The 27,992-nt window shown below is 39.6% G+C and overlaps 3 protein-coding genes and 2 long non-coding RNA genes across 6 annotated transcripts; 3 read left to right on the top strand and 2 right to left on the bottom strand.

The window, feature by feature from the left end:
• Positions 1-78: 78 nt before the first annotated feature.
• Positions 79-4,021, top strand: LOC148188894 (uncharacterized). Of its 2 annotated transcripts, none has more exons than XR_015777266.1 (3): positions 79-221; positions 1,829-2,052; positions 3,885-4,021. It is a non-coding gene; the product is annotated as an uncharacterized LOC148188894 (long non-coding RNA). The 2 variants fall into 2 exon arrangements; XR_015777267.1 differs by lacking the exon at positions 79-221 and adding an exon at positions 537-667.
• Positions 1,188-9,298, bottom strand: LOC121947655 (uncharacterized). Its single transcript, XM_042492731.2, has 7 exons — positions 9,160-9,298; positions 6,442-7,877; positions 6,213-6,355; positions 3,879-4,275; positions 3,586-3,721; positions 3,240-3,454; positions 1,188-2,041 (listed from the first exon to the last, which is right to left on the bottom strand). Exons 2-7 carry the CDS (start codon positions 7,276-7,278, stop codon positions 1,793-1,795), a joined length of 1,977 nt encoding a protein of 658 aa, XP_042348665.2. The 5' UTR covers positions 7,279-7,877; positions 9,160-9,298; the 3' UTR covers positions 1,188-1,792.
• On the top strand, positions 8,692-17,272 carry rad9a (RAD9 checkpoint clamp component A). The gene is made up of 12 exons (XM_042492733.2): positions 8,692-8,992; positions 9,167-9,237; positions 9,369-9,442; positions 9,586-9,634; positions 11,996-12,110; positions 12,291-12,390; positions 12,776-12,879; positions 13,803-13,909; positions 14,192-14,256; positions 14,345-14,443; positions 15,394-15,640; positions 16,777-17,272. The coding sequence occupies exons 1-12, from the start codon at positions 8,959-8,961 to the stop codon at positions 16,885-16,887; spliced, it is 1,176 nt and encodes a 391-aa protein (XP_042348667.2). The 5' UTR covers positions 8,692-8,958; the 3' UTR covers positions 16,888-17,272.
• Positions 17,264-27,643, bottom strand: tbc1d10c (TBC1 domain family, member 10C). The gene is made up of 10 exons (XM_042492730.2): positions 27,514-27,643; positions 26,578-26,714; positions 24,687-24,786; positions 23,631-23,738; positions 22,492-22,598; positions 22,096-22,210; positions 21,730-21,795; positions 21,252-21,441; positions 20,891-21,048; positions 17,264-19,971 (listed from the first exon to the last, which is right to left on the bottom strand). The coding sequence occupies exons 2-10, from the start codon at positions 26,712-26,714 to the stop codon at positions 17,440-17,442; spliced, it is 3,513 nt and encodes a 1,170-aa protein (XP_042348664.2). The 5' UTR covers positions 27,514-27,643; the 3' UTR covers positions 17,264-17,439.
• On the top strand, positions 19,980-26,569 carry LOC148188893 (uncharacterized). The gene is made up of 5 exons (XR_015777268.1): positions 19,980-20,429; positions 20,904-21,068; positions 21,231-21,409; positions 24,667-24,815; positions 24,977-26,569. It is a non-coding gene; the product is annotated as an uncharacterized LOC148188893 (long non-coding RNA).
• Positions 27,644-27,992: the final 349 nt, after the last annotated feature.

Here is a 27,992-nt window from a genome sequence, read left to right as displayed (position 1 = left end):
GATTGGATGCTGTCGGAAGGGGAATTAACTGATTATGTGACTTTCTGATGTTGTTGATTGTGTAATGAATTTGCTGGTCTTGAACGATGATACTTTGTTGGAGTTGACTTGATTGTGTGCACACTCACTTCATTGATTGCACCTGTGACAAAATATCCAGCGTTACCCTGACTGCCTGGCACCTGACACCAGCCTTGATATATCTGTGAGCTGCCAAGACTGTGAGTAAAAACGCATAGGCACTAAGCCTGTTAAAAGGGTTAACTTTTACCAAACAGTGTGACTTTTTCAGGGTTATGACTTATTTGACAAAGCAAACTACAAGTCTAGCTTCCCCCTCGTTTTTGGTCATTTTAGTCCGTGGATCCAAAGAATGCCTGTTTTGATACCTACATTTTTTTGATTTTGTCAAGTCGAGTCTGAAGTCATCAAATTAATGAAATGATTCGTATCTGATGCGAGTTGAAGTCACGTGACTTCAGTCCACACATTTGACATGTGGACAAACACAGATTTTCCAACACTTCTGTCCAGGATAACAAGATGGTAGGATGGTAAAGGAGGAGAAAAATGTCTGTAAGATCTTTTAACACTTTGAACCCTGGGCAGCAAATTGGTTTGATTTCAGACTAAAACATTGGAAGAAGGCAATGAGCAAGGAAAGAAGGTATGACACAAAAATTAAGAAATTACCTAATTTCTTTTTAACAAGGAAAATTTAATAAGAAAAAGAGTTAAAAAAACAACAACAAAAAAACAACAAAACAAATGAGGTGAACACAAATTGGGAAAAAAATCTTCAGTTATAATATTCTGTAACACAATTTTAAATATTAAATTATAATGATTAAAAATAGTATTTTTCCCCCCTGACATTTTTCCCTAAGCTTTTTAAAAAATTATTGTTTAAATCTTGCTATTCATGCAACATTTCTTACTAAGTTTCTTATTGCCTTTTTTCCTCATGTTTGAAATCATGAAATCACACCAATTTCACAGTTTGCTCAGGGTTCTAAGGTTTAAGTATTTGTGAAAGGCATCTGAAAGCAGCACGAGAAAAATGAGTCACTCCAGGTTTCAAAGGGTTAAATATGAAGCTAAAATTTAACACAGAGATTGGGAGCAGAGGGGGAACTAGCAGCTAGCATGACTGTCAAAATGAAACATCAGAAGTTCACAACTTAAAATATCATCTAATTTGTTTAATGCATACAAAAACTGAAGTGTAAAAATGACACAGTGAAGCTTTTACAGGCATTTATGTGTCAGACGAGCAGCCGGCGAAGACTCTGGATCAAACATACACTCGCATACAGACATGAGAGAACGAAATGGCTTCAAAATAAGGTTTCAATATTTCAAGAGCTGATCAGAGAGCAGCAGACCATCAGAAACCACGGACAGCCTGCAGCCACTGCTTTAACTCCAACTCTCTTTCCTCCTCTGGGGTTAATTTCCAGGATGGCCGGTCGGGGAGCCATTACCCAGAGACAGTCTGCTGCTGGTCAGTGTGAGAGGGAGGATGACAACATCTCTGATAAAAGCTGTAAAAGCTGTTTGAAGAATATTTACTCCATCAACTAAATCTACTTGTGCAGCTAAACTGATAATCGAGACTGAAAGAGAAATTCTGGCTGCAGATGCAAAGGCTTTAAATACTGTCATCAGCTTTCATTTTGAACGGTGGTGGTGTGGAGCGGGACATCACTCAGAGGTGCTTTAAGTGTCCAGAAAGAGCTCATTTTAAGACACACAAGTCAGTGAGACTGCAGTTCTGGCAGTTTTACAGTCCCTATCTGTGCTTCCTCCCTGTGTTCCTCCTCTTCAGAGCCAGTATCCAGGCTGGGAGAGCGGCCCGGCGTGCCGGTGCTGCCACCTCCTCTATCGCTGCCCGCTCCTCCTCACTGTCCTGCTCCAACACAGAGTCCTCATCTGCTCCTGAATCATCCTCCGAGTCTGTAGCATCCAGATCCAGCTCTGGAGGCTCGATGGTCACCACCTCCTCTGAAAAGTGAACCCGCCTGTTCTCCTCGACTCGCCTCTGATCCAGAGGTAGGATGAATGGAATAAAAGAAAAGGGGAGATGAACAGAATATGAAAAAGAAGAAATAGTTAATAAAATGTCATATTTACTTTAACCCTTTGAAACCTGAGCAAACTGATTTGATTTCTTTTAAAAACACAAGAAGAGGCCGATGAGCAACCTATGGCAATTAATAAGTAAAAACTTAAATAAAGAAAAAAGAAAAGAAGCCAAAAAAGAAGAAAGAAAATAAAACAAAAAAAACTGCAGAAAAAAAGTACTGAAATTTGAAAAAAATATGTTTAATTTTTTTTTTTCTGAAACATAATTTGATAATATGATTATGATATAATTTTCTGAACATTTTTACCAGTTTTCTCTGAATTCTCCCCTTTTTTAAAAATAATTTTCACAGCATTTTCTTGTCACCTTTTACTAATTTCTTGCCATTTGTGGAAATTTGCATTAAAGGTTAATCATTGATCACACTGATTGTACAATATTTTAGGAAAGCTTTAGCATCTGTTATTTCTGAACAGTTTACTAATAGTGTCATGTTTGTTTTAAGTGTAATTTGGCACTACTTATAAGAAAATGTGGTAAAGTGTTCAGCTGGTACTTTTTAAATCAATCATTAACATTTTACTGCATGCGTAACCTTGAATATTTTCATTTTTTGTCAGCTAAACATAAAAAAACAAATTTGTAGGTTTAAATTCAGCATTTCTCTCAGGGACATTTATATTCCCTCCTCTTAAAGTATGGTTCAAATAACATCACTCTTTTTAAGATACATCTTAAAATACCTAATATATATATATATATATATACACACAGAAAGTACTTAACTATGTGTTTCCAATTTTTAGAAAATCAAAAATATACTTTAAAAATACATATTGCTGTGCACACCAGGGTATCAAAAAAATCTATAAATTCATGGGGTTTTTTTAGAGTTCAGCACTGTGTATGGAAAAAGCTATTTTGTGTGAATGATCTCATTTTTTAACAAAACCTTTCAACATCTACAGTCCATGAACACTTCAACCTCACCTAATTGCAACATACGACAACTGAACCTGAACCCATATATCTTTATTTAACATCCACATGCATGTCTTTGTTAAACTGTTGCTGGATTAGAAAAAAAGAATTAGCATCCAGTATGTATTTTTACATTTTATACCACAGGGAGGCAGTGTGGGACACAACTTACCCTTTTTGTCTCTGTCTCCATTGAGCACTGTGAATCATGGGATATGGAGTGTTTGAGGACTCCTCGGGGTGCAGGAGCAAAAGGAACAGATGGAGAGAGAGGAGGAGGAGGAGGAGACTTTAGGATGTATACAGGCTTCAGGTTATCAGGGTGTGACTCTCCTGTTTCCTCCATCACGTGGTTGCTTGTTGGGCTCATTGGAGATTCGGACCCCTCTGTGAGAGACATGAGAATTGAGTTTTTAACTTCTAGAGATCATACTTTTAGCTATAACTGACAAAACATTTAACCTCTACCAACTCAGATGCCTGAAACGTGACTATGCAGAGAGTCATGTTGTTCTGACCTTGGCGTGTGTCTTTCTCATCCTGTATTTTCTGTGTTTGAAGCCTCTCCTCTCTATTGTCGGCTGACTGATGCTGTCTCTTCCTGCTGAGGCTGACTCTGCTCCTCAGTGCTGAGTTGTTCAGAATATCCGCAGGCTGCAAATAAAAACAGATAACAGGGTGACCTACTCCTGAGCAAAACTAAAATTAATTACAGTGCCTATGGGTGTTTTCATTTTGGTGTAATTTCTGTTGAACATATTTTTAATTGCATGATTTCTGTTAAATTATGCATTCTTTTTTTATATCTAACCTGTAGAGATGAAGGAGGTCTGCGGAGATGTCCATGCTCCATTGGCTCTGAGTGATCAGCCTCACCCTGCTCCACAGCTGGTTTTCCCTCCATAACGTCCATGCTGACAGGTTGAAAAGCATCAGGTGACATTTGTGCCATGCTGAAATCTGAGGTTGGTGATGCCTCCTCAGTTCCCCTGAAGCTCCAATGCCTGTTCACACCTTCATGTTGGTTCAAAATCAGAGATAACTGACCACCATCATGAGGATGTGGTGGGATTTTGAGTTCTGATGGTCCCTGATTGGCTGAGGCGACTGTTAGGTTGGGGTTAAGGAACTTGGCCCACTTCTGACCCGTGACGATCTCGTCAAGCAAGCTAAAGGAGCCCAGGCCGAACTCAAAGTCACCGATAGATCTGGAACAAAAAAAGACACTCTGTAAAGTCTGTACAGCACAAATTAAATAACCTCGGTCTCAAGTTCATGAATTACAATCAAGACAAGTAGATTTCAGACTACTGTAAGACTTCAATTAATAGCTATTATTTGCTTAAATCATTGACCTCAACAGGCTTTTATTTGGGACAGGCGTCTATATGGAACAAGTTTTATTTCCTTTCACACAAAACGGTTGCTCAGCAAAGATGGAAAATACAATTAAATTATTTTTTTAAGCGTTTAAAACCTGGACTAATTAGCTTTATTTATACATTTCTTCATTTTCAAAAACATGGGAAGAAAGTCATGAGCAACAAAGGTACAAGAAAACTCAAGTACAAGAAAATTACATGAAAAATTGCACAAAAAACTTAAACAAGAAACAAAAAATTAAACAAACAAAAAAATGCAAAGTGAGAAATTACCTAAAAAAATATATATATTAAAAATTAAAGCAATTCTGTAAAATCATTTTAAATATATTATTATGAGTATAGTTCACTGGACTTTTTTCCTTATCTTTTCTTCTACTTCCACTAATCTCTTTTAGCTAACATTGTGTATAGTTTGTCCATATTGACTAAAGTTGAAACATATTTACACACTGTATGCGTGATCTCAGCAGCTAGCTAATGTTATCTCCAGGGATGTCGCTCTTCTGTAGACCGACGTGAGAGTTTGCGTCACCTTGGTTCCCTCGTAAAAAAGCTGAAGGGATTTTTTGTTTCTGGATTACAAACTTTTATGATATTTACATTTTTTGTTCAGCAAGATCATCTTCACAAATAAAAACCACTCTTAGGATCTTTGAAGTGTAAATGCAATCCCCAGAATTAAAAAGCTAAGGTTAGGCAATAAATGAACTACACCTCGGTCACGTCTCTCAATGCCACAATGAGGCTGTAAAGCCGTGTTCAGCAGGAAGACGTTCTGTTGTCTCATTCAGCCAATTGTTAGCAATCGTCTTTTAAAAGAGACAAGACCTTCAAAGGCCTCTTAAGCTTGTGTTAACCACAGACCTTATTTCAGGCATCTAACCAAAAATCCATTCAAAACACCCACTGACTTCGAGACGAGAAAATCATGAGTGCTGAAAAACAAACTAAATCCGGTTTGTAGGACTCATTCCTGCACCACCTAATAGACTAAGTGCCCCAGAGACTTCTACCAGCCAAGCTGGCATCGAAGCCGGCTTTGTTAACATGAAAGGGGATGAAATGGTTCAACTATTGGACTTAATGGATCAAACTCTGATAGTGAAACAAATCATTTTGCGGGGGTTGTGATGCTCAAAATAGTTTATTCAATGATTTATAAACGTGTCTTTTAAAATGTAAGTTTATAGGAAAAAGGCTTTTTGAGCCCAATGGCATCACGTGACGGACGGGAAAGCTGTATTTCCACCTTAAGCTACTAATTGCTTTGAATGCTCGGCGCTGCTAAGTACCACAGACAGCCTGGGAAAGACAAAAAGTATTAAAAGACTGACTTAGGCAGAAAAACATACAACACCCCCAGCCTTAATCTTCATCCTTTGTAAATAAAAAAAAAGATCTCTTTATATGTAATCATGTGTATATGTATCAGTGCGATGGTATATCGCTCGCAGGCATTTATGTTATGCTGTGTAGTTATAAAAAATCTCATGAGACTAAGCACACAACGAAAGTGTGACAGCATGGCCGATGACAGATGACAGGGGTGTGTTTGGCACATCAGACCACAAATATCAGACCAAACTAATATCCAAGTTGTGGTTGGAAATGTCTCAGAAATACCTCACATATCTAACGCGCATTGCTGTCAGGCTGAGAGACAAATCAACTAAACCTGACTGTGAGAACTTCAGTTGAAGCCTGTGTCATTCTGACTTCAGTGCTGGTGGGCTTTTTTTGACAATTTGTCAGTAGATTACCTCATATATCCATCGTTAGTGGCGTCCTCTGTGTGAGGGGTGTTACTGGGATCTGTGATGTCCTGTGAGGCGAGTGTCCTTTCTTCCTCCTTATTTGATGTGATGAAAGTTTCTGCGGTCGATAGCTGGTTTTGAGATGAAATCTATGAAGTAAACAAGTTACAGTTTCACTTTGAGATGCTTATTTTGTAACTTTTAACTATAAAAATAATCAAAATGCACTACTCACTTCAGTTCCTTCACTCTTTTGGTCCGCTCCCCCTCCTTCTTTCCCCTTCTTGCCAAAGCTCCCTGGCCTGTCCCTCCATCTCTCCTTGATCTTTTGAGTCCATCTTCTCGTTTTATTCTCAGACGATCGCTGTTTTCTTCTAAAGCTGTTGTTTGTCGGGACAATCTGCATGTCTTTACTTTGTGCCAAAGTTCCAAATCCTCCATTTCCCATATGCAACACCTCTTGACTTGACCCCGTGTTTGTGGGCTTCAAGGACCACGAGTAGACTTTGGGAGTAAAACTCTGGTCGTGATTCTGTCCCGTGCTTGTGACAACATCTTTATCACTAGTAATGTTCCTTGTCATTGCAAAGTTGCCAAAATTCACCCTCTCCCCGTCACTCCTCACAGAGGAAGTGACATTAGCGTCTTTAAGTGCTTTATCAGGAGACAGCTGCGATGTTCCTGTTGAGGTGATCACAGGCTGAGTTGCCTGTCCTGTGTGACCATCAATGTTGTCTTTCTGGGAGGGGAAGACAACACCCCCGTCCACTTCACAGCCATGACCTGGTCGCTGTACCTCCTCGCCTTTGAGGCCAAAGTTCCCGTCCGCAGCAGAGATCCCGAACTCTTTTGAGGTGATACCATTAGAACCAAAGCCATTTACAGGAGTGTTGTTTCCCTTTTGGAGGCTCGAGGCTCCTCTCTCTCCATCTTGCCCCCGTGTGGGAGCAGCTGAGGCGGGTACAGGTGTGTGCAGGTACGCCTGGCCCTCTCTTCCCGGCTGGAGCTTCAGTCTCTGCAGCATAGACTGCAGCAAGGCCTGAGTGTCTTTTTGATCATTTGACCGAGACATCGAGGAACAGAACTGTTGTGTGTCAAATCCAGAAGTCACAGAAAAGCATCACAACAATAAGTGTGTAAACATAACAATGTAGTCCACTGAACAGGGATGGATTGCACACAGGTTTGTGTTTTGTGTTGAAACAGAGACTGGAGACCATGACAGGAGAAAATAGCTGTGTGTGAATCACGTCACCCTTTAAGACTGCGATGATGGTTGTGTCCCTCTGTTTTCATATTCCAGTCTTTCTCCATTATCTTCTTAACAGTTTTTCAATGCAAATATTTAGACAGGTCCATCTCTTATAATTTAACTTCCTCAGCGAGGATAGAAATTCTTCTTCCTCTCCGGGCAGGTTGTTTCTTCACATGGTTTCTTCACACTCCTCCATAATCCACAAAAGTTTCAGCAGCAGTTTCTCTCTTTTTGTGTTGTTTTAGCACAAAGTTGAGGCAGAAACTAAACTATTGCTGACTGTCGTCTCGTCGCGTCGTGTCTCTCTCTTACGTGGTTTCAGTGCCCAAATGTTGTTTTAGTCACACCTCTTCAGCAACGGCCATTTACATCAACGTTGATGGGAGGAGAGATGGTGCACGGCAGTGTTCCTCAAACTGAAGCAGACCAACGAGAAAGACCAGTGAGGTGAGATAATTGTGCATTGACAGTGACTCTCCCTCCCTCCCTCTCTCTGTGTCTCTGCCCATCTTTCTGTTTGCCCTTCCCTCCTTCCCAATTCTCTCCCAGCACGGCTCCCTCGCTCACACATGTGCACACACCCTCTTTCTTTCCACCATGACCCTCGGGTTGTAATTACAGGGCTTTTTTAGTCAGCAGCTGCTATTCATATGTCTGCAGAATGAAAGCAATCAGAAAATGCCAGCATGACCTGTGGAGTAACCCCTTTTACAGGAAACCAATGAACTTATACTGCCATTTTTTGTGAAGTAAAAATGTTAAAATAGGTCTTCACTGTTGTAAGAAGAAAACATACTAGTTTAAGTAAAATCCTATAACAAGGATGTATTGGAGAACAAAAAAGAAGAATTAAAATCAATCAATTAATCTTCAATGAGGTATTGTATTACCAAAGACCATAATAATATTAGTAGTAGTAATACTACTACTAATAATAATAATAATAACAATAATAATAATAATTCATATGTAAACACATGGAAAAAATATTCAACATTAATGTCTTTAATTAAAATTACTTTGTTAACTCTAACATTAAGTACTTCATTATAATCATTTTATTAGAATTATTAATAATATAATTATTTCACATCAAATATTTCATACATGGCTATGTAGGTCAATAGAGAACAAAACCACGTTATTGATAAACATGTAGCAGCTAAATGTCAAATTAGAAGCCCAATGCGCATGCGTTTGGCCCAACCACGCCCCTTTAGATTTCTGCCTCTCTGATTGGTCAACGGTCAGGAAGCGGGTAATGGCGGCGTAAACAACGCAAAGATCTCTCAAACTCGAACCGCTGTAAAAACGAACTGTAAAAAATAAAGCTATTACTTAACGGAATATGTTTTCGCCACTAGCAGGATTTCTGCTAAGTGTACAAACTGTTGATACTCATCTGATTCACCTCTCGGTGGTGTTAAACCGCTAGCTTCGGCTAACTTTTAGCTTTGTTTGCTAACTTAACGGAAAAGTCGTTAGTAGTTTGTAGAGATGGACTGCGTCGTGACGGGAGGAAACGTGAAAGGTAGAAAACATTTCCTGCAGTGTCAAGCCTAAATGTTGAACCACAACATCAGTATACGGCACTAACTAGCTGCTAGTGGTAATTACGTCGTGTGTGTGTGTGTGTGTGTGTGTGTGTGTGTGTGTGTGTGTGTGTGTGTGTGTGTGTGTGTGTGTGTGTGTGTGTACCGTCCAGTGCTGGCCAAAGCCATCCACTCTCTGTCCAGGATCGGTGATGAGCTGTATGTGGAGCCTCAGGAAGACGGGGTGAGCTGCTCTCACACCGTCATACACACCAACACTTCCTCCTGCCATGCATACAGCATTGTTGCTTCCTGTTGGTGCACACTTTGCGTCAATGAGTGATACTGACTTGGGTATTTTTTTCTCTCTTGAAGCTGGCCCTGCGGTCTGTGAACTCCTCTCGGTCGGCTTATGCTTGTTTCCTGTTCGCACCACTCTTCTTTAGCAGGTGCAGACTGTGTGCGTGTGTTTAAACAACACTGTGTGCTTGTGAGGGAGAGATATTGAGTGAGTGAGTCACTGAACATCACATTATTTAATGTGTCATTTCTAGGAGCTTTAAGCCAATTTCTCCTCCCATTTCTTGTGCAGGTACACTATCCCCAGTGGGCACGCCTTCCGCTGCAAGATGGCAATAAAGGTGTGGTGAGAGAGAGGGATTAATTATACTATCCCTTTATACATCTTGATCCCAGAAAAACACCTTTTTAACACTTATGGTGAAATGGCAATAAACTTAATTTGATTTATAGAGTTTATATTGAGTAATACATTTAAATGAACAGTAATAGTCTATGTCAGTAATACCCAACCTTCTCTTGAAGGAGTGGGAATCACCAAAAGCCCCAAGGTGCAATAGTAAATAATCAGGATACTTACGTGAACATTTTTGTGATTCTAAATGTGTTGAGATATGTTGTGATGCATTGTGATCCATCATCCCTTTCAATTGCAAATTTTGCCCCCACAGGAAAACTCTGGGGGGAAACTGTCAATTCTATTCATCAAACTTCAATCATTGTTATTGCAGCAAATTGTATTTAGTAGATGGAAAAAGTTATTGATTTTATTACTCTTGTAGGCTGCTAAATGACAACACGTCTGTCTTTGACGAGCCGGTTAAGACAGTTAGGCTGTTAGAAAATGTGGTACGGAGCACTGTAGTTACAAAACTGAACATGACAGTATTGGACTTGCAGAACGACAGACTAGACTTTCCTGTTTAGTAAATAAACACCAGAATATTAATAATTAATATTCTTTAAAAAAAAAAAAAGTCTATACGAAAATTTCTTACGTTTCTTTCTTTCTTCTTTTGTACAATGCATACACCCAAATGAGTTCAACTACTCCATCATCATGGTCATGACATTACAGCAATATTTTTTCAGACAAGACAGTGATTCTAGAGCTGTACTCTGTTTAGTCTTAGTTTGGTCAAGTTTGCATTCGTTTACAACTTTGAGCGGCAGAAGCTGGATGTTTGAGACATTTATCTATTATAAACATTTTGTCAGGGAAGACATTTTGTCAGATCATTGTAATAAAAGCACAGGTGTATTTAATAACTAATAAGGGCTACATTCCACTTAGGGGAGGTCCTGGTATTGTGCATACTGGCTTACTTCATAACTTACTGGGACACTTAATGGATGGCAACAGTAAATGTAATTAACTGTTTCTCAAATGTTATTAACTGTGGCTTAACTTTTTCTATTATGGCAAGACAAAATGTCTGCTGTGAAAAAGCACCTTTTCTATCTGTTTGGGCTTTTCTGCTCATGTGCTCACTAGTTTTTATAAACTCTCAATCGCAGAACTTTAGGAACTTAAGGTGTGAGGCATGTCCTGTGTAGCTAGTAGTTTTTAGGTTATTGTGACAATAGATATTCAAAAAATCATCTTCACACTCATTTGTAATCCTATTTGTATTGTTTTCCCTTTTTTTAAGATCAAACTTTAATTTCTGTTTTTTAATTCACCTCATGAAACTGCACTGATCACTGATTCCATGTACATGAGTCACAGCTGAGCCGGCTTATGGAATGAATCTGAGATTCCTTTCTGTTCTCAACCTCACACAATACCTTTCCTGTCATGTTGATACTGTCGTATAGCCTTGTGCAAATTTGGCAAAACCAGTGTACTTCCTCGTTTTAACAGTTGCACATGGCAGTAATTTAAAGCATGTGTCACAAAGCACGTACAGAATGTTAAGCCTACATATAGAGTGCTGCTGGGAGGCCGTTTTTCTGCCTACGTGAAAGTTAGCATCAACCTGCTTTCCTCGACAAAAATCCAATGAGAGTTTTCCTTTGGATTTTGGGTGGTTGCAGAAAATAAGCTCTGTGACACAGCAGTTTATGATACTTACATTTTTGTTAAGCAAGGTAGTCCTCACAAATGAACACCACATTCATGATTTTTTCAAAATGGTAATGCAAGCGCCAGAAGAAAAAAGCTAACACTAGGCTTTGCATTAACTACACCACGGTCACATGACTTGAGTGTCACCACCACAATGAGGCTGTGAAGCTGTGTTTGGTGCTATGATGTCCTGTTGTCTCCTTTAGCCGCTTGTTGGCAACCATCACATATAAGATGCATAAAAGCTGCAAAACTCGGAAGTGGGGTACTTACTGGTGTATTTTATGTCATAGAACAATATGTAAAAATGTTTTAAGCTTGTGTTAACAAGCTTATTTCAGGCATCCAACTAAAAATCCATTGAAAAAACCTGGAGTGCAAAAATACGGACTCATTTCTGGGGTTTGAGACTCATTCCTGGAGCACTCTATGGTTTTAGTGATTAAAGTAAGGTGCATACATGTCTAAAATGTCCTTTAATGTGACTGAATCGCTGTCATGGTAGTTTTAATGTAGAGTATTAGCTTAATTGGGGTTAATACCAGAATATTTTTTGTGCATATTAACATAACATGCTGTCCTCTTGTTTATATGTGTTTTTTACTCTCTGTATGTTCCTCTGTGTGTGAGTCAGAGCGTGCAGGCTGTATTTAGGTCTCTGGCAACTCTGGAGAAGACTGTGGAAAAGTGTCACATCGAGCTGGACGAGCAGAAGAACCGACTCACCTTCACCCTGCACTGCAAACACGGTATATGCGCCTCACTTCCTGCTCAGATCAGTCACAATGCTTTACATTGATGATTTCAAAAGGATTAGCTGTTATTTATAGTGGGACATATTTCAGTCATTGTAGCACGTTGCGCATTCATTGCATTGCACTCTGCGTACTTGTCTATTCAAAGTGATGGTGTTGGTATTTTCTCTGCAGGCCTCACAAAGACACATAACCTGTCTTTCCAGGACAGTGAGAGCTTGCAGGCAGTGTTTGATAAAGACAGCTATGCCAATATATTCAGATCCAATCCCAGGTCTGTGAAATCCTTTCTACACTCTTTGTTGTTAGATTAATTGAGATCTGTCAGTCTTTCTCTCCCTCACTTGAATCCTCTGTCACCTCCTCTGTGAGGTTAATCTGTGGTTTTACTTTGTAATTATTGTTTGAAAATATGAGATTTTTTAAGGCTGATACAGATACTTTAATATTTCAAGTGGTTGTTTAAATGGCTTTTTCAAATAAAGGAAACTGATGAATCTGTTGTCAGAGAGAAACCTGCATTGAGGCCAGTGTGGATTCACCATATTAGTAGTTTGATATATTGCTCTAACCTCACAAGTAGTGTTTTTTTTTTTTTTTTTTTACTTCTTTTTGTTGCTCCTCACTCAAGCTCACTTTTTGTCTTCCCTTGCTTTCAGGCTGCTGGTGGACACAGTCGTGCACTTTCCTCCGTCTCTGGAAGAAGTGACTGTGTCAGTGAGTGATGAACGGATGTGGGTCAGGAACCATGTGGAGGAGGAAGGTGGTGACTCTTTTTTTTCACTCAGAAGTTACAAACATTATCGATAACATTTGATAAACTTGTGAACTGTGTTTCACAAAGTTATAACACACTGTACAATTTATACAAATCTTACTTATCTTACACTGTATAAACAAGTAATTTAGAATTAAGAAGATCAACATTTCAGTGTGACATAACTTTCTAAAAACAAAGGTTGTGTTTAAATAGAGGTTTCAAATGATGTATAAATGAATATATTAGTAAACCATAAATTTTAAACCTTTCCATTATATAAAAAAAAATAATAAAATTGAAAAATAATCATAATCAAATAAAAAATAACTTGAGTGCTCTAACAAGCTCTAACAAGTCATTGTGCTTGTAAAGGAGCTTTTAATGCAAAAAGAAAACCATTTCCAATCCAAATTGATTCATATAGCACATGTAAAAACAACAGCTGTTGACCAAAGTGCTGTATAATCAAAAAATTGCAAAAAATATAAAAAAAAAAGGAAAACACAAAGATAATAGAAAATATTAAAATAAAAGAACAGAGGAAAACACAAAGAAAAAAAAGAACACAGGGCAAAGACAGAGACCATATAAACAGCACAGCAGAAACACCGGTTTATACCAGTTTAAAATCTAATATAGTAAATTAACTCATATTGACTGAATCCAGGGAATAAAAAGAAGTTTAAAGAAGATGGCTTTGAACCCAGTGGTGCCCTTCTGTGGTAGAAAAGCAGAACAGCAGAGTTGCTAGTATATTGTCTTAATAGACAAAAGAAGAATTCTTTTCAACTTTACAGCATAGAATATAAGGAAATGAATGAGTTTATTCAAAAACAGGCTTTTTAACTGTCATTTTTCAACTTGTGCTCTGCTTTTGTCCCCCATTCATGTTTTTTTCTATCTCTTGCTGCCTGTTTCCCTTTCAGACCAGGCGAAAGCCATGCTGACAGAGCTGTGTCTGGCCTCAGACGAGTTTGACCATTTTGCTGTCCAAGCTCATAACAGCGTCACCTTTTGTCTGAAGGAGTTACGGGTGAGGAGGACAATGGGAGGAGTGACAGAGCAACAGAACAGAAGGATCAGTCAGAAGGGAGAAGACTGGGAAATTTACTGGAGAGGGAAAGGACGCTGAAGGATGCACTGATTTGCAGACAGTTTTACATTTTATTCATTTAGTTGATGCTTTTATCCAAATTGACTTTCAACCATGTGGAAGCAACTCAAGCCAAAAAATATGCTGTTGTTGACCTTTATTTAGATAAATACTTCATGCATTGATTTGCTGGTCATCGTGTTCATGTCATCTCTCCTTCAGGGTTTGTTAGTGTTTGCAGAGTCTACAGGTCTCCCAGTTTCTATGTACTTTGATGAACCTGGCAGGTACGCATACCCACATACAGATGTTAGTTAATGCCTTGTGTAACTATAGTGCACCGATATATATATATATTTTGTGTGTGTGTGTCAGCCCTGTAGTGCTCTCAGTAACAGACAGTGTCCTGGAGGGGAACTTCGTGCTGGCCACGCTTTCTGATGACCCCAACCACCGTAAAAACAACAGCAGACGGTAACTCTCAAACAAAACTGAATGCATGAAATTATGTGTGCAAATATTTGTATTGGCTGGAAATGTCAGCCATTTTTACAAAATGCAAATTGCAGAACAAGGTGAAAATTAATCTTCTGCTATTTAAACACCACACTTCCTGATGGACGAGAACATGACATGAGGATGAGTGTTTTGAAGATGCCTTATTTTTGGTATCCTCTGCGTGGAGTAGTCAGCTGCCCACAAGCTGCAGGACTCCAAATCTGTCCAGCTGTAGCACATTTGGTCTGTGTCATAGTAAAGTTTGGTTGTAAAGTCTCATTGAATTGACACAAACAGCAACATAGTCCTTGAAAACATGCAATTAGACAAAATCTTACAATGCACAGGTGACATAAATACAGCATATATCATAGATTGGGTACATGAGTTGGGCTGAATTTTTAACACTTTCACTATGTTCACTTGTCATGAATGCAGCACAGGTTAGTTAATAGACATGTAGTATTGGGCTGAATGCTGTTTTCAGTCAGGTGTTTTCCAACTTGACAGTTTTAAATCTTCTTTTTAAACCATCTGTGAATATTTACAATACACATTTCTCCAACTTGCCAGCCAGCTCAGTCTTGAGTCAGAGGAGCATTACTTATTAAAAGCAAATAACACTTTTGGAAAAATGTCTGTCTGTATTTGTGTCTTCGCCCACCAGTTGGTGTGGCCTCTGCATACAATAAATGATAAAGATTTCCTGCCTGATATCAGGATTTAAGAAGCTGTTTGAGTGAACAGTGAAATCTCTTTATATACACAATGCAATAATAAGATTAATAGATATACTGTATTCAGACAAAACATCCATGAACTCAATGTAAGTTTGTGTCACTGTCAGTGAAGCTAAATATGGAGCTACAGAGAGGCGTTTTTTGTCTCCGTTACTCATTCATCATCATTTCTCTTCCTGGCCACAGAGCACACACACCGCCGCCCCCTCCCGATGACTTCATGAATGACGACATAGACTCCTACCTCATCGCCATGGATACCAGTATTGCACCAGGTCCCTCAGCCACAGGTCCGCCCACACCCCCATCAGCTGATTACACACATTTAAAACAGACTCCTGCTGCAGCCACTCACAGGATGAGGATACACAGTGAGGAGGAGGAGGAAGAGGAGGATGAAACAGACAATTCAGGCGCACCGCCTAATAAGAAGGTATGGTTTAGTTTTCACATTCATAAATTCCACTTTTTTATTCATTTGCTTGAAAAACATTTGTCCATTCAAGGGTAACGTTTTTAAAACAGTTCTTATACAAACTTAAATGAAAGTCACCAAGATGACAGACTTTGTTTGCAAAATGTTCTAACACTCACAAAACATAAAAAACATGCAACAAAAGTACATACTTTCATCTATCAACAGAACCTGTGCTGAATTCAGTCTATACTTTCAGTCAGTCATTACACATGGACAACAAAACACAAAAAAAGGTTGTCAGTAAGAACCAGTTCTCCTTAATTTGTGCTATATGCCTGTGCCATTTGTTGATGCTTTACGTAGTTACAGTATGCACCAAAAAAGGCAAGCAAGTATATGGCATCTGAATTAAATTCTTTTCTCCAAATATGACTTTATTGCAAATAAGACATTTTCTAAGAAAGTTTTCTCCAGTAATTTTATTACAATTTAACTATTACTGGTTTTATGTGTCTTCGGCTTCGTTGATCGTTTGCAAATAGCAACACAGAGCTGCATTTTTTTTATAGATGCATGAGGACTGATTGCTGATTGAGGAGTAGTACAAAGGAGTTTCGCACAGCAGCACACAGAGATTCATATTTATGCAATTACTTCCCATTAACTGAATGTTGATCCTTACATTTTGTTTACCACAATAAATCCAGTTATTTAACAGAGTTCTGGGTCTTTTTATGAGAGCTGTGTTATCTGTTTTCATAAAGAGTATGAAACCAACGCGTGAAACCAATAAAAAAAAGTGTCAGCACATTTGCAAGCGGAGATTTTTGCTGTACTAAGGAGATGATGACGTAGATCAAGTGAGTCCCAGTTTCATACTGGTGTCATAACAATCGAGAAAATCTTTAACAAATTAGGCTCAAAATGGAAAAAGCTGGTAGATAAATGCTTTTCGGAAAGAAATGAGTCAAAATGCATTTCCAAATTGGACAGCAGAATCAGTGTCAAGTCTTTTTTTCTGTCAGATCTCAAAAATGAATTGGCAAATCACATCAGAACTCAGCCTTAGTAACCAACAACGGGCTGGGTATAAGTTTTAGCATTCAAGATAAAACACGCCCTCATGATGTTCTCCATTTTTCCTCTCGCAGTTCTGTTCCTTGTTCTTTGGTTCAGTGCTTCCCCCGTCCTCTCAGATGACCACTCAACCTGTGACAAGTCAGGAAGTGTTGGCGAGTGACAGTGAGGATGACGTACAATGAAGTGGAGTGACAGTGGACTGATGGATGAGAGGAGGGAGATGGACTGACCCGAATGTCGTAACTCTTTTACGCACATGCAACCTGCAGCACTAGAAAAGAAATAGACACCCTCATTTTCCGTCTTCAGCAGCCTGTGCAGGTGTGGCACAGAGATTTTTTTTTTTTTTTTTTTTACATGGTCAAAAATATGCAAAGACGGTGTACAGTACAAAAAAGGATGGCCACTGCTAATGTTTTATTGAATTATAATGTAAATGTTGGACTAAAAATGTGGGATTATGTGAAACTGGACGTGAAGCACTTCCTGTTTAATTTCATTAAACTCTGTTCGGTTTTGTAATCAAGGTGCAACAAAAAAGCTCCAATAAAAGAAACATTTTTCAAAGTGTGTCAACATGATTTATTATTTATTTACATATCAAAAGGTTCAAGTATAGCAAAGATTTAGGATGAGGGGTCGCTGCACATCAAAAGGACCAGTGAGACAGGATGTGGAGGTCTGACTGTGTAAAACGCCCCCTCATCGCTCCGGCAACAGATATTTTTTTTTTGTCAGAAGTAAGTTTGAGTAAAAGAAGCAGAATATCTAAGCTTTGGATGTCCAGTGCTTGCAGGCTGTGGCACATCGCTGCTTCCTTTCTCACTTTGCACCTGAAAACTTTTCCCCTTTGTTTGCGGTTTCCTCCTCTCCTTCTCCTGCTCCTTCTCTCTCTTCTTCTTAGACCTCTCCTCCTCTTTCTCTCTTCTCTCTCGCTCCCTCCGCCGCCTCCTCCTTTCCTTTGAGCTCAGTTTCTTTTCCCCCTCTTCCTCAACCGGTTCTCCCGTCCCTGTTCCATCACTGAAGTCCTGGATCAAGATTTTGGGGACTTGTATTTTAGGGGCTTTTTTGGGCTGCTCTCCTCTCAGTCTGTGGAGGAGGCCAAATCGTTTAGGGGGGTCGGGCTGTACCACTGCTGTCTCAGTCGCTGCTGCAGGACTTTGCATTGGGATTTCAGCTCCTGGTTTGGATTGTGATTCACTGTGTTTAACGTCTGAGTGATCTGGTTTAGATTGTGAATTTTTCTCTGGCATAGTAAAGAGATTTTCAGAGAGCCGACGTGCTGATCTGGACCCATGGGAGCTGGACGACTTGCGGATGCAGAAATCACCAGAAGACCGGCTGCTGCATAACCCTGAAGCTTGCGACAAACTGCCGTTATCTGTCTCTTTCTGGTCTTTCACAAGGTCAGAATCTTTCTCTTGGATTTGTGGGTTTTTGTCATTATTTGGAGAGTCTGTTGGTTCAGTAGAAATGAAGACCTCATCCTCTCCTTCAGCGTTTTCTTTAACTGTTTCTGTGATTTCTCCCTCCTCCACAGCACCCACGGTGACCTGGCTCATTGGTTGTTCAGGTGCAGGTTCCTCAGACTTACTCGTGCCCACTGAACTCATCTTCCCATCAGGCTCGGCGGTGAGTGTCACTGCTTCAGCCTGTGTTGTAGTCACTTCCTCCTGTGGAGTTGCTATCGAGTCAGTTGCTTCAGTTTTTGTTGTTTCCTCTGCTTGATTGTTGTCAACCTGGACCTCTGAGTGTGCAGTTTGACTTCTTTCTTCTTCCCTCTGTGCTGCTGCATCACACTCTTCCTCAGCTGCCTCACTTGACTCCGTCACTATGTCGTTTGCAGCTGGTATTTCTGCTTCAGTCTCTGTCTCAGCCACTGAATCAGGGCCTCCTTCTGGTTCAGTGCATTCAGGTGAACTTGGTGTTAATGTTTCTGCTTCTGTCTTTGAATCTATGGGTTGCTCTGATTCTGTCTGTACTTTTTCACCCTCCAGTTCACACTGCGTTGCTGAAATGGTCGTTACTTTTTCTTGAGTCTGTGCCAGTTTAACACTATCTGTCTCCATTTGGGTGTGGGACTCTGCTGTCATGTCTGTTTCTGCTAATGACTCAGTACTGTGGCATTTTCCGTCGAGTGCATCTCCCTGTAAGCTTTTGTCTGTCTCTGTGATCACGTCTTGCTGTTGTGTCTCTGTCTCTGCTGGAGGATCTTTGACAGCTGGAGTTTCAATTTTGTTGTCTGTGTCTGAGGCTAAGCTTGATTCAGTTATGACTGCGTCCACCTGTTGCACATTTTCAGTTTCGGCGTTCTCCTCTGGTTTCATGTCCTGTTCCTCAATAGGATCAACACTCTCTTGCGTCTCCACCTCTGTGATTTTATCTGCATCTTTCTGTATTTCAGTCTGAGTTTCCTCCACAGCAGCTGTGCATTCACTTTGTTCTTCTTTCTCTTTACTTGTGTCTATCACCTCAGTTTCAAGGTGCTTTCTTTCAGGAGGCTGGTGTTCCAGGACCTGTGACTCGTGGGAGGAGTCCAGCTCCTCCCTGTTTTCATGTTCAGCAGGTTGAATGATATCTTTAACAGTCTCATCTTTGTTTGGATCATGTGTCGGTTCTGTCTCCACGTTTATTTTTTCCGTCTGTTCTGAAAGCACTTTGCTCTCCTCCGTCTCTTTGAGTCGGTTTTCCTGCTTTTCAGTGACTCTTGTTTCATCTTGTACAATCTGTTCTTTTATGATGACCGTTTCATCTGTTGGCACGTTTTGGACTTCTGATTTTTTAGATTCTTTTAAAAGTTCTTTCTGTTCAGTATTTCCTGTTACATTTGGCTCACTCTGTTTTTTATGTTCCTCAAAAACTACATCCTCCTCCTCCTGAACACCCTGCACCTTCTTAAAATTTATTTCTGTCCAGCTCCTCCAGTCCTCCTTTGCTCCCATCGAGAGATGCCTCACAACTCTGCCGCCGCCCTCCCATTCGCGTGTGCTCGCCTTTCCCCCTTTCCTCCACTTCTTCTGAAGGAGGGAGGGAGACAGCGAGAGAGTGGATGCTGAGCGAGCAAGAGGAGCAGAGAGGTTCCCTTTCTCTCTGGCTTTCCTGTCAAGCTCTTCCTCGCTCTGTCGAGCCCTTGCCCACGCCATGCGGTATCCCTGGCAGCGACCTCTGGGGTCAAAGGTTGACGAGGGTTTGTCTTTCCTCCACTTTTCTAACTCCTTCTGCGTCTGCTTCTCCAGATCTCTGGCTGACAGCTGCACTGAGCACACCTGAGAGAGAAAGAAAAACATTAATCTCAATTTTATTCAACTGTAATTTTCAGAACTGTTAATAAATATTCCCTCATTTGGTGTTTTAATGTCAGTTGCTCTCCAACAACAACAAGTGTTCATCTGGGTTGATATCAGGTTATTGTTAAGACCATAATGTGTGATTTACACCAGTTTCATCCTAATCAAACCAGTCAGTGACCCGTTGTGCATTGTGATCCTGAAAGAAACCCCTCCTGTCAGGATAGTAATGTTTCATTAGAGCGTAAAGATGATTACAGACAATAACTTTGTATTAATTTGCAGGGATGCTTCCCTCCAAAAAGACAACTGGATCCAAAAGACGCCAGGTAGTGCTGTATTCAATACTGCCTAAAGTCTTGACCAAGACCAGAGTGGATCAAGACAGAAACAAGACCAAGACTTTGTGAAGCAGTCAAGACTACGAGCAGACCAGTGTGAGTCCCACACTGCATGACACACTTAAGTTTTAAATGTGGAACATGCAAACTAAAGGCATTCTTCAAACTGATCTAAAGATCCACAGTCTTATAAAAACAAAATTGCCACACTGTATGTATGACTGTATGTATCAGTGTACCGTAAGAAATGTCCTGATAAAAAAAATCAAAGGCATTACAGAGGTGAGCAAATGAATGCAAACAAACACTAAGAAGCTAAAATCATCTTAGTCAACTCTTCTTTCTTGCACTAGCAATTAAGTGATATCCTCAGTTGTGGTCTTGACCCGTTTTTAGTTGTTTGAGACCAGAACAAGACAGTCAAAATGCGGTCGAGTCTGAGTTGTATTGACACTTGTCTCGAGTATTACAACACTGATGCCAGAAAAATGCAAAAATAATTGTTGATTTTCACAGTAGCTGCTCTCCTCAGCACAGTCCACGTATTTCATTCTTACCTCTGCTATAAAGGCATCGTCTTCCTCTTGGACCTCCTCCCTGACGCCCCTCAGCCTCTCCAGAGTCTCCATCTGGCCTTGACACTGCTTTCTTTGCTCGGCCCGGCCCAGCACCCGACGAACCAGCACCACCGCCACCTGGAGCAGCACCCGCACCCCTGCGCAGCAGAAAGAGGAGGTAAGAGTGGGCAGGGAGATGACCACAGGCAACAAGAACAATGCTGCTGTAATAACATGGAGAATAAAGTACAACATAGTACAATATAACGGATTATTATATCTAAAAAAAACAACATCTTTTTAGCCTTCCTTTCAGAACATAATTTTGTTTTTATGCCAGCAGCCAACATGAAGGATGTACCATAGCAGAAAAAGAGGTCCCAGACTCGGAGCAGTGTGTTGAATGGCAGGTGACGTGTGAAGAGACACATCAGCCAGTCTGTGGCGAACATGAGGGGCTCCACTCCGTAGTGCTGAAGGTGTTTGTGTGCAGCTGGACACGTCCTTTTCAAGACCCAGGTCAGCACGGACGCATCGAACAGAACCCCCTCCTACAGAGGTGCACATGTACAACAGAGGTCCAGGTCATAATTTGTGTCATGGGTTTGTGATTTGAATTTGAAGTTTACTAGAAAAATCATGTACAGTAATCTGGTATATAATTATAGTTTTTTAAGACCAAATCTTAAATTGGAGTTAATTTATAGCACAAATTTAAAAAAAAAATCAGCTTTCAAATTCAATTTACTGGCCTAAATGTAAATTATCCATCTATACCATCAACAAGTGCAGTGTGAGGTACATCATGTGTGCATGTGCAACAGTGTGCAGGTTCTCACCAGCAGAGGGCTGTAATATCCGGGCAGATACTGCTCACTGATTTGCACCAAACACCAGAAGGCCTCCTGCCAAAGTTACATCAAGTGAGAGAGCACATGACACGATAAAAAGTCAACATAAGGTACCACAATAGCCCCTGTGTGTTTTAAACAATTACAAGTATACAGAATTTTGTCACTATTATTGTGTGTTTGTGGCAAAGAAAGCCAGTGTTTTAACAGATCGCTGAAACAAGAATTAATCCAGATTTTATTTCTGAAATTGACTTTTGTTCTTAACGGAAATCTGAATCAGGAAATGTTTTTGAGATAGGTTTTGCAGCGTCTGTATTGGGCAGAAGGTTATATAGTGTTACTGATCCCTACCTCAGCAGGCATGTTCATCAGCAGCACTGCTGCCACAGGCCCCTGCGCCTGGCAGTAACCCTCCTCTGGTTGGTACTGAGTGTAGGCTTTCAACACCCGGAATAAACCACGCTGCCTGCACACAAACACACCACAGGAATCAGTCACACAAACCACACGTTTAAATGATTATATTTGGATAAAAATCACCGTTGAATAGAAAGGTGAATTTAGAAAGTAAAAATGTAGGCCACATCACTGTAACAACTTCTATTTTGAGTTTTATTTCATTATTGAAAATTATAAAGATGGCAGAACTTATAAAGATGGAGTAGCTGCAGCCATGGCACGCAGGAGGACCGTTCTGTCGCTCTCAGCATATCAACAGAAAAAAAAATACATAGAAATGTTTCTCACCCATGTCCGTCCTTAGAGAGGAACATCTCATGGAAAGGGAACTGTCGGTCCAGGTCTCTTTCAATCACATCCACCCAGCTCTGCAGAGTGGGCTGTGAGTCCAGAGACTAACACAGAGATGAAAGATGGTTTTGGTCATCAGTTTACAAACCACAAACTATTTGTCTTAAGATTAGTTACAAAAAAAATGGACAACCTCCATTATCTACTGTATGCTGAAGCAAGCATATAATGCTTGATTTAAATGTAGTGTTGCAACTAATGGCAATTTAACTGATTTATTGTTTAGTCTTTAGAAAGAAAATTAGTATCAAAAGTTATAAAATAGTGATTGCCTTCATCACAAGATCCCACAGCTTAATATAATGTGTTTAAACTGTCCAAAAAAATCCCAAACATTTCCGATTTACAATGATATGATATCATATTTTTCCTCATACTCACAGTGCTATTTATCAGTCTAGATTGTTGTAGTGTGAGCTGATTATCGGCCGTAGAGATGTCTGCCTTCTCTCCAATATAATGGAACTAGACAGCGCTTGACTTGTGGTGCTCAAAGCGCCAGAAAATACATTTGAAAAACTAAACAGCAATGTCTCTTTCCATAAATCATGACTTGGTTACTTAAGATAATCCAATAATCCACAGACCTTGTTGTGAGTAGTTTCACGTTGGAACTATTTTCTTTCTACCAAACTACACCTGCCAACCAGTGATGCAGTTGGCAGTGTGGTAATAATAACAATGTTATTTTATTTTAGTTTAGTTTAGTTTAGTTTATTTTTAGCTTTAAGCACCACAAGCTGAGTGCCATTATACTCAAAGACAGCAGACTCTCTACTGCTTATATCTCCAACACTCAGCAACTTAGTTCAGCTCCATATCAAATGTACATATTTTTCCTCTTACCCGTAGTGCTATTCATCAATCTAGATTGTTTTGTTATGTTCCTTTAAGATGCTAAAATTGTTTTTTTTTAGAGGCTGGAGCCCAAAAAAATTGCACAATAAAAATTTTTTAAGCAACTAATCAATCAATCTAACGACTAGTTGCTACACTGTGATTTAGATGCTACAACAATTGGTTGTTGGAACCGATTTGTAAGAATTTAGCACATAGTGAGTGCTTTGTTTTCTTACCTGGTAGAGGTTTTCATTGTATTTCATCTTGTCAGTTGCTCCACATAGCAGAGGCCAGCACTTGGCTCTGAGTGAGGCAGGGATGCCTTTCTGACACTGCACTTTGATCTGGCAGGACATTGGTAATAGACACAGGGTGAGCTCCGTGTTATAAGAAACAAATGACTACATTTCATTTTCAGTGTGAGCGCTAACAGGCCTTTTTCACAGCAGGAAAATCACAGATAATGGCTCTATTCTGTTTAAGCCTTGACAGTGGCACATTTTAAGCAAAGATTGTGCCATAGGGCCACATTTGCATTTTTACACAGACCCAAGCAACGGCAGATTTATGCTACTCCAGTGTGTGATTTTAATCAGCATGCTGGCACTGTGGAAACAAAACAGGCGCGACATATAACACAACAACACTGGCCTCTAGTGTGACATATAACATGCATCGGTATTGCTGTATAATCAGTAACAATGGCACAACATGTCAATAACAATAATTTACCTTCTTTGTTATATGGCGAGCTACCGAATCTCATTGTTTTCCCAATTTTCAGACATTTACACCTGCTGGTCTTCCTTTTTGAGTTAGCTGCTAACTGCTATTAGTTGCTTTTTACATCTCCCACGCTGGGGCGTCCTCATAACACATTGTCAAAACATCACTCCCATCCTGCCCATGATGCTGTCCTGCTGGCTGTCCTTTTTAAACAGACATCGTTTCTGTGCTGTTACCACCTCCCATGGAGGCTTAAAGGTGAGTCAACTCTCTCCCCCGACTCCACAAACTTTTATACAGAATGGCGAGGCAGCACAAAGGCACGATATTCTTGCCTTGAAAAGGTAGTTCAAAAGGGACTAGTAAACCAGCATGCACAATACCAGGACTCTGAAACTGAAGCAACTAAATGGAATTCAGCCATCATTAATTTTATTATTTACTGTGTTTTTTTTTCTTGCTGTGATAGCTTGTCTTTCATGGAAAAGGCCTGTAAATGTTCATTAATTGCAGGTGTTAATTCACGCCTCATTTAATGATTTTTAGGTTTCTAAGATGGGACACACCTTACTGGTCTTCTTCAGCAACATGCGATCCCATTGGCTGATGATATTTATCCACTTGGTCTCCCTCTGCCTGACCAACTCAGGGGACGGGCCCACACTCCTGAGACAAAACAGCACACAAAACACAAGGTAAGAATTTAAACATAAAATGCTCAACACAAGAATGAGAACCTCTTTAAGTGTCTCATCCAGTAAAGTGTTAAAGGTCTCCAACACGACTCATGAAACTGGAGACCTTTAAGTCATTGTGCAGAGTTGCTGCATACACTTTTTGTGTGTTGTCATTATAGACAGACAGCGCTCTGAAAAACAAGACGGGAAACAGGAAAACCACACGCTCGAAGTGCGATGTCTCCATGGCAACAGGTCAGGATGTTATCAATGGGTAAAGTATGAAGACGGCAAGTAGCAGTTTGTTATACTGGTCTTTTCCTAAATTTACGCTGCTACTGCCAGATTTTGTTGTTTCACTGCTGACTAAATGATAAATATGTAAATAAATAAATATGTGGCTGACTGAACCTGAAAGAGTTTTGCTAGAAAGTAAAAAGTGTCAGTATTTCAGTTTTCACTCATCCCAGCATGGATTTTACTCCTTTCTACACAATTATAAAATCCACATTATTGCAGATGCCGCCATATTTTTTTTAATGTTACAGTAGATTTTGTGTCATTATTTTTTTAAGCATTTCCCAAAATGTTCACCTGGGTTGAGGTGTGAAGACTGTGGTGTTCAGGACTTCCTGCACTTTAAACAGGCCTGACACAGCTTTGTGTTAAAGGTCCTGCCCCGCTTCAACATGAATCATTTTACGCACAGCTTTAAGCTTGGGCTGGGCGATATGGAGAAAATCAAATATCTCAATATTGATATTGCAACAATAGGGGAGGGGGGACACATGAAACAGGAGATTTAAGGGTCTTCTGATAGAACGTTTTTAGCATCAAACATTTGATTTCCTGAAGTCTGATTATTTTATATACACCAGTTTGTGGTAGAAATGACTATACTTTTGGTCAAAATGCTACTTTTTAAAACTGTCATGTTTTTATTGCAGGGTGGCAAGTGCACCAGTTCTAAATACTGAGAGGGAAATTGTCCCCTGCATACATCACTTTACCGTAATGCAACTTTTAAAACCAGGAAAAGACAACACTAACAATATCACAGTTTTCAAAATCTAAGACACTAATTTCATATTATGATTTCAGTATATTTTTTAGCTTTGCCTCTGCATTATAGAGTAATAGTTTTGTAGATGACCCTCTAAAAAAGACCATATTATTGTTGAACTGTGGGTTTATATGCATTGATTTTTTTGAGCTATCATGTGGCCTTCTCGTTTGAGCTCGCTGTAAATTTCAAACTTTTGTGCAAACAAAGCTTTCTTTTTCTCTTTGGCACAAACAATTTGCTCTCAGTTGACCTCTGCGCTACATTTCTTTCTCAAATTAATGTTTTGGAGGCTGCAGCATTCTTATTACAACCTGTTTATTGTCTTTTGACTGCATTTTACTAATCAGAGCGACATGTTGTTTGCCCAGTTGGCTTTGTGTCATGGATGTAGACGTTTTGTCTCATAAAAACATTGGATTCAAATTCTGGTCATCACAAAATGTGGTCTCTTTAGACAAATGCCTTACTTACTTTGGAAAAAAAAGACTTCAGAGTACACAGTGCAGCTTCCTAAAAGCTTTCCATTTACCTGCGATTTACTAACGGGATCGTTTTTCAGCATTCAGGGGAACAGTTAGTGTTGAGTTGTCTATTTTGACATCAACAGAAACAACTGGAGAGTATTTTAATCCTTAAGTGTTTAAAGGTCTCTTTGAAAAGACAATTAACAATGGTGCAGTAACAGCACACAAGCACAAATACGGAGCTGCTTACCCAGCTGTGGATCCATTTGTCAGAATGAAGCCGAACCGATCTGTCTCAGGTTCTGGACCGACCTCTGACTCTGGATCAGATCCAGAGCTGTCCTCTACACTGAGGTTCTTCAGGGCCGGACTCGCTGGACTTAACATCTTACGGACAGAAAAGAGGTGCTTCTTGTAATTTAGCATGTGATCATATTGTGATATGCACGGCTGAAGTGACCTTACAATGCCCCCCATATGTGGAAACACACACACACAGTAGTGTGTGTGTGTCCACATATGGGGGACACACTACAACAGCTCACTACGAAAACACTTATAAGTTAAAGTCCTGCATTGAAAATGTTACTTAAGTACAAGTAAGTAAGTATAATTAGGAACATGTTAAATTATTAAAAGTGCCCAATGCAAAAAAAAAAAAAAAATGTAATGGAAAAAAAACCTGTACACAAAACCTCAAAATTATTCTGAATAAATTGTAAAATGACTTGGATGTTTATCAAAAATAGTTGCCAATTCATTTTCCATCAGTTGGCTGACTAATTATTTCAGCGGCACTTTTTTAAACTGTTGGGTAGTTAAATTTACAACAAAAATGATTTTATAAACTTATGTTTTTATGCAAAAGTCTTAATTTGTTACTTAAATGAAGCTTTCAGATAAATGTGGTGAATTAAAACATAAAACATTTCCTTCTGAAAGTAGTGAGGTAAAAGATTTACAGAGGGACTTAAATTCATGTTTGCGAATTTTAAAAAAAATAGCATTATGAATAATAAAATTAGATATTCAAAAGCACTATCTGCATTATAGTAATAACAAATACGACCTATTAGGTTAAAGGAGTAAACTTGTAAAGTCGTTTAAACCGGCTGTCTTGTTGTCAACATAGACACAAAAATAGGACTTTTTAAACGTCTGAAAATGTTAATCTAAACACAATTACCTTTTAAATTTCCGTCATGTTTGATCAGTCGGCCGTTAGGGAGGTGAAGTGAGAAAAACCCCAGTGATGAGGAAGACATACTTCCTCTCTCTCTCTCTCTCTCTTGCTCTCCCTCTTGGGTTGACATTTACATGTTGCCCCCTAAACTAACTTCCTTAATTTATATGGACTGTTTTAGGACTATAGTTTTTATTTTTAGCTGACATGATGGGCATGATACACAGTTGCACAGACATGAGCCATCAAACATGACATCATCAGAGTTGGTGACAAATGTAGAATATGTTTCGACGAGATTAAGTCCTTAAAAGTGCTTCCTCTTGTATGAGCGATATGTGTGCTGCCTTTGCTTGCTGTAGGAAATACTGCAAACTAAGTGCGCATGCGCTTCCGTGCACGCGGCCTGTTGCAATCGCGCGGGCTCTTTTCCGCATGCACATATTGTTTATATTTCTTTTTCTTATTTCTACCTAAATATA

The sequence above is a fragment of the Plectropomus leopardus genome, chromosome 8, assembly GCF_026936395.1.
Source record: "Plectropomus leopardus strain MGB_pleo_1.0 chromosome 8, ASM2693639v1, whole genome shotgun sequence".
In the NCBI taxonomy this organism is placed as follows: Eukaryota; Metazoa; Chordata; class Actinopteri; order Perciformes; family Serranidae; genus Plectropomus; species Plectropomus leopardus.
Note: the sequence above shows the minus strand (reverse complement) of the source record. Positions and strands in the feature narration are given on the sequence as shown.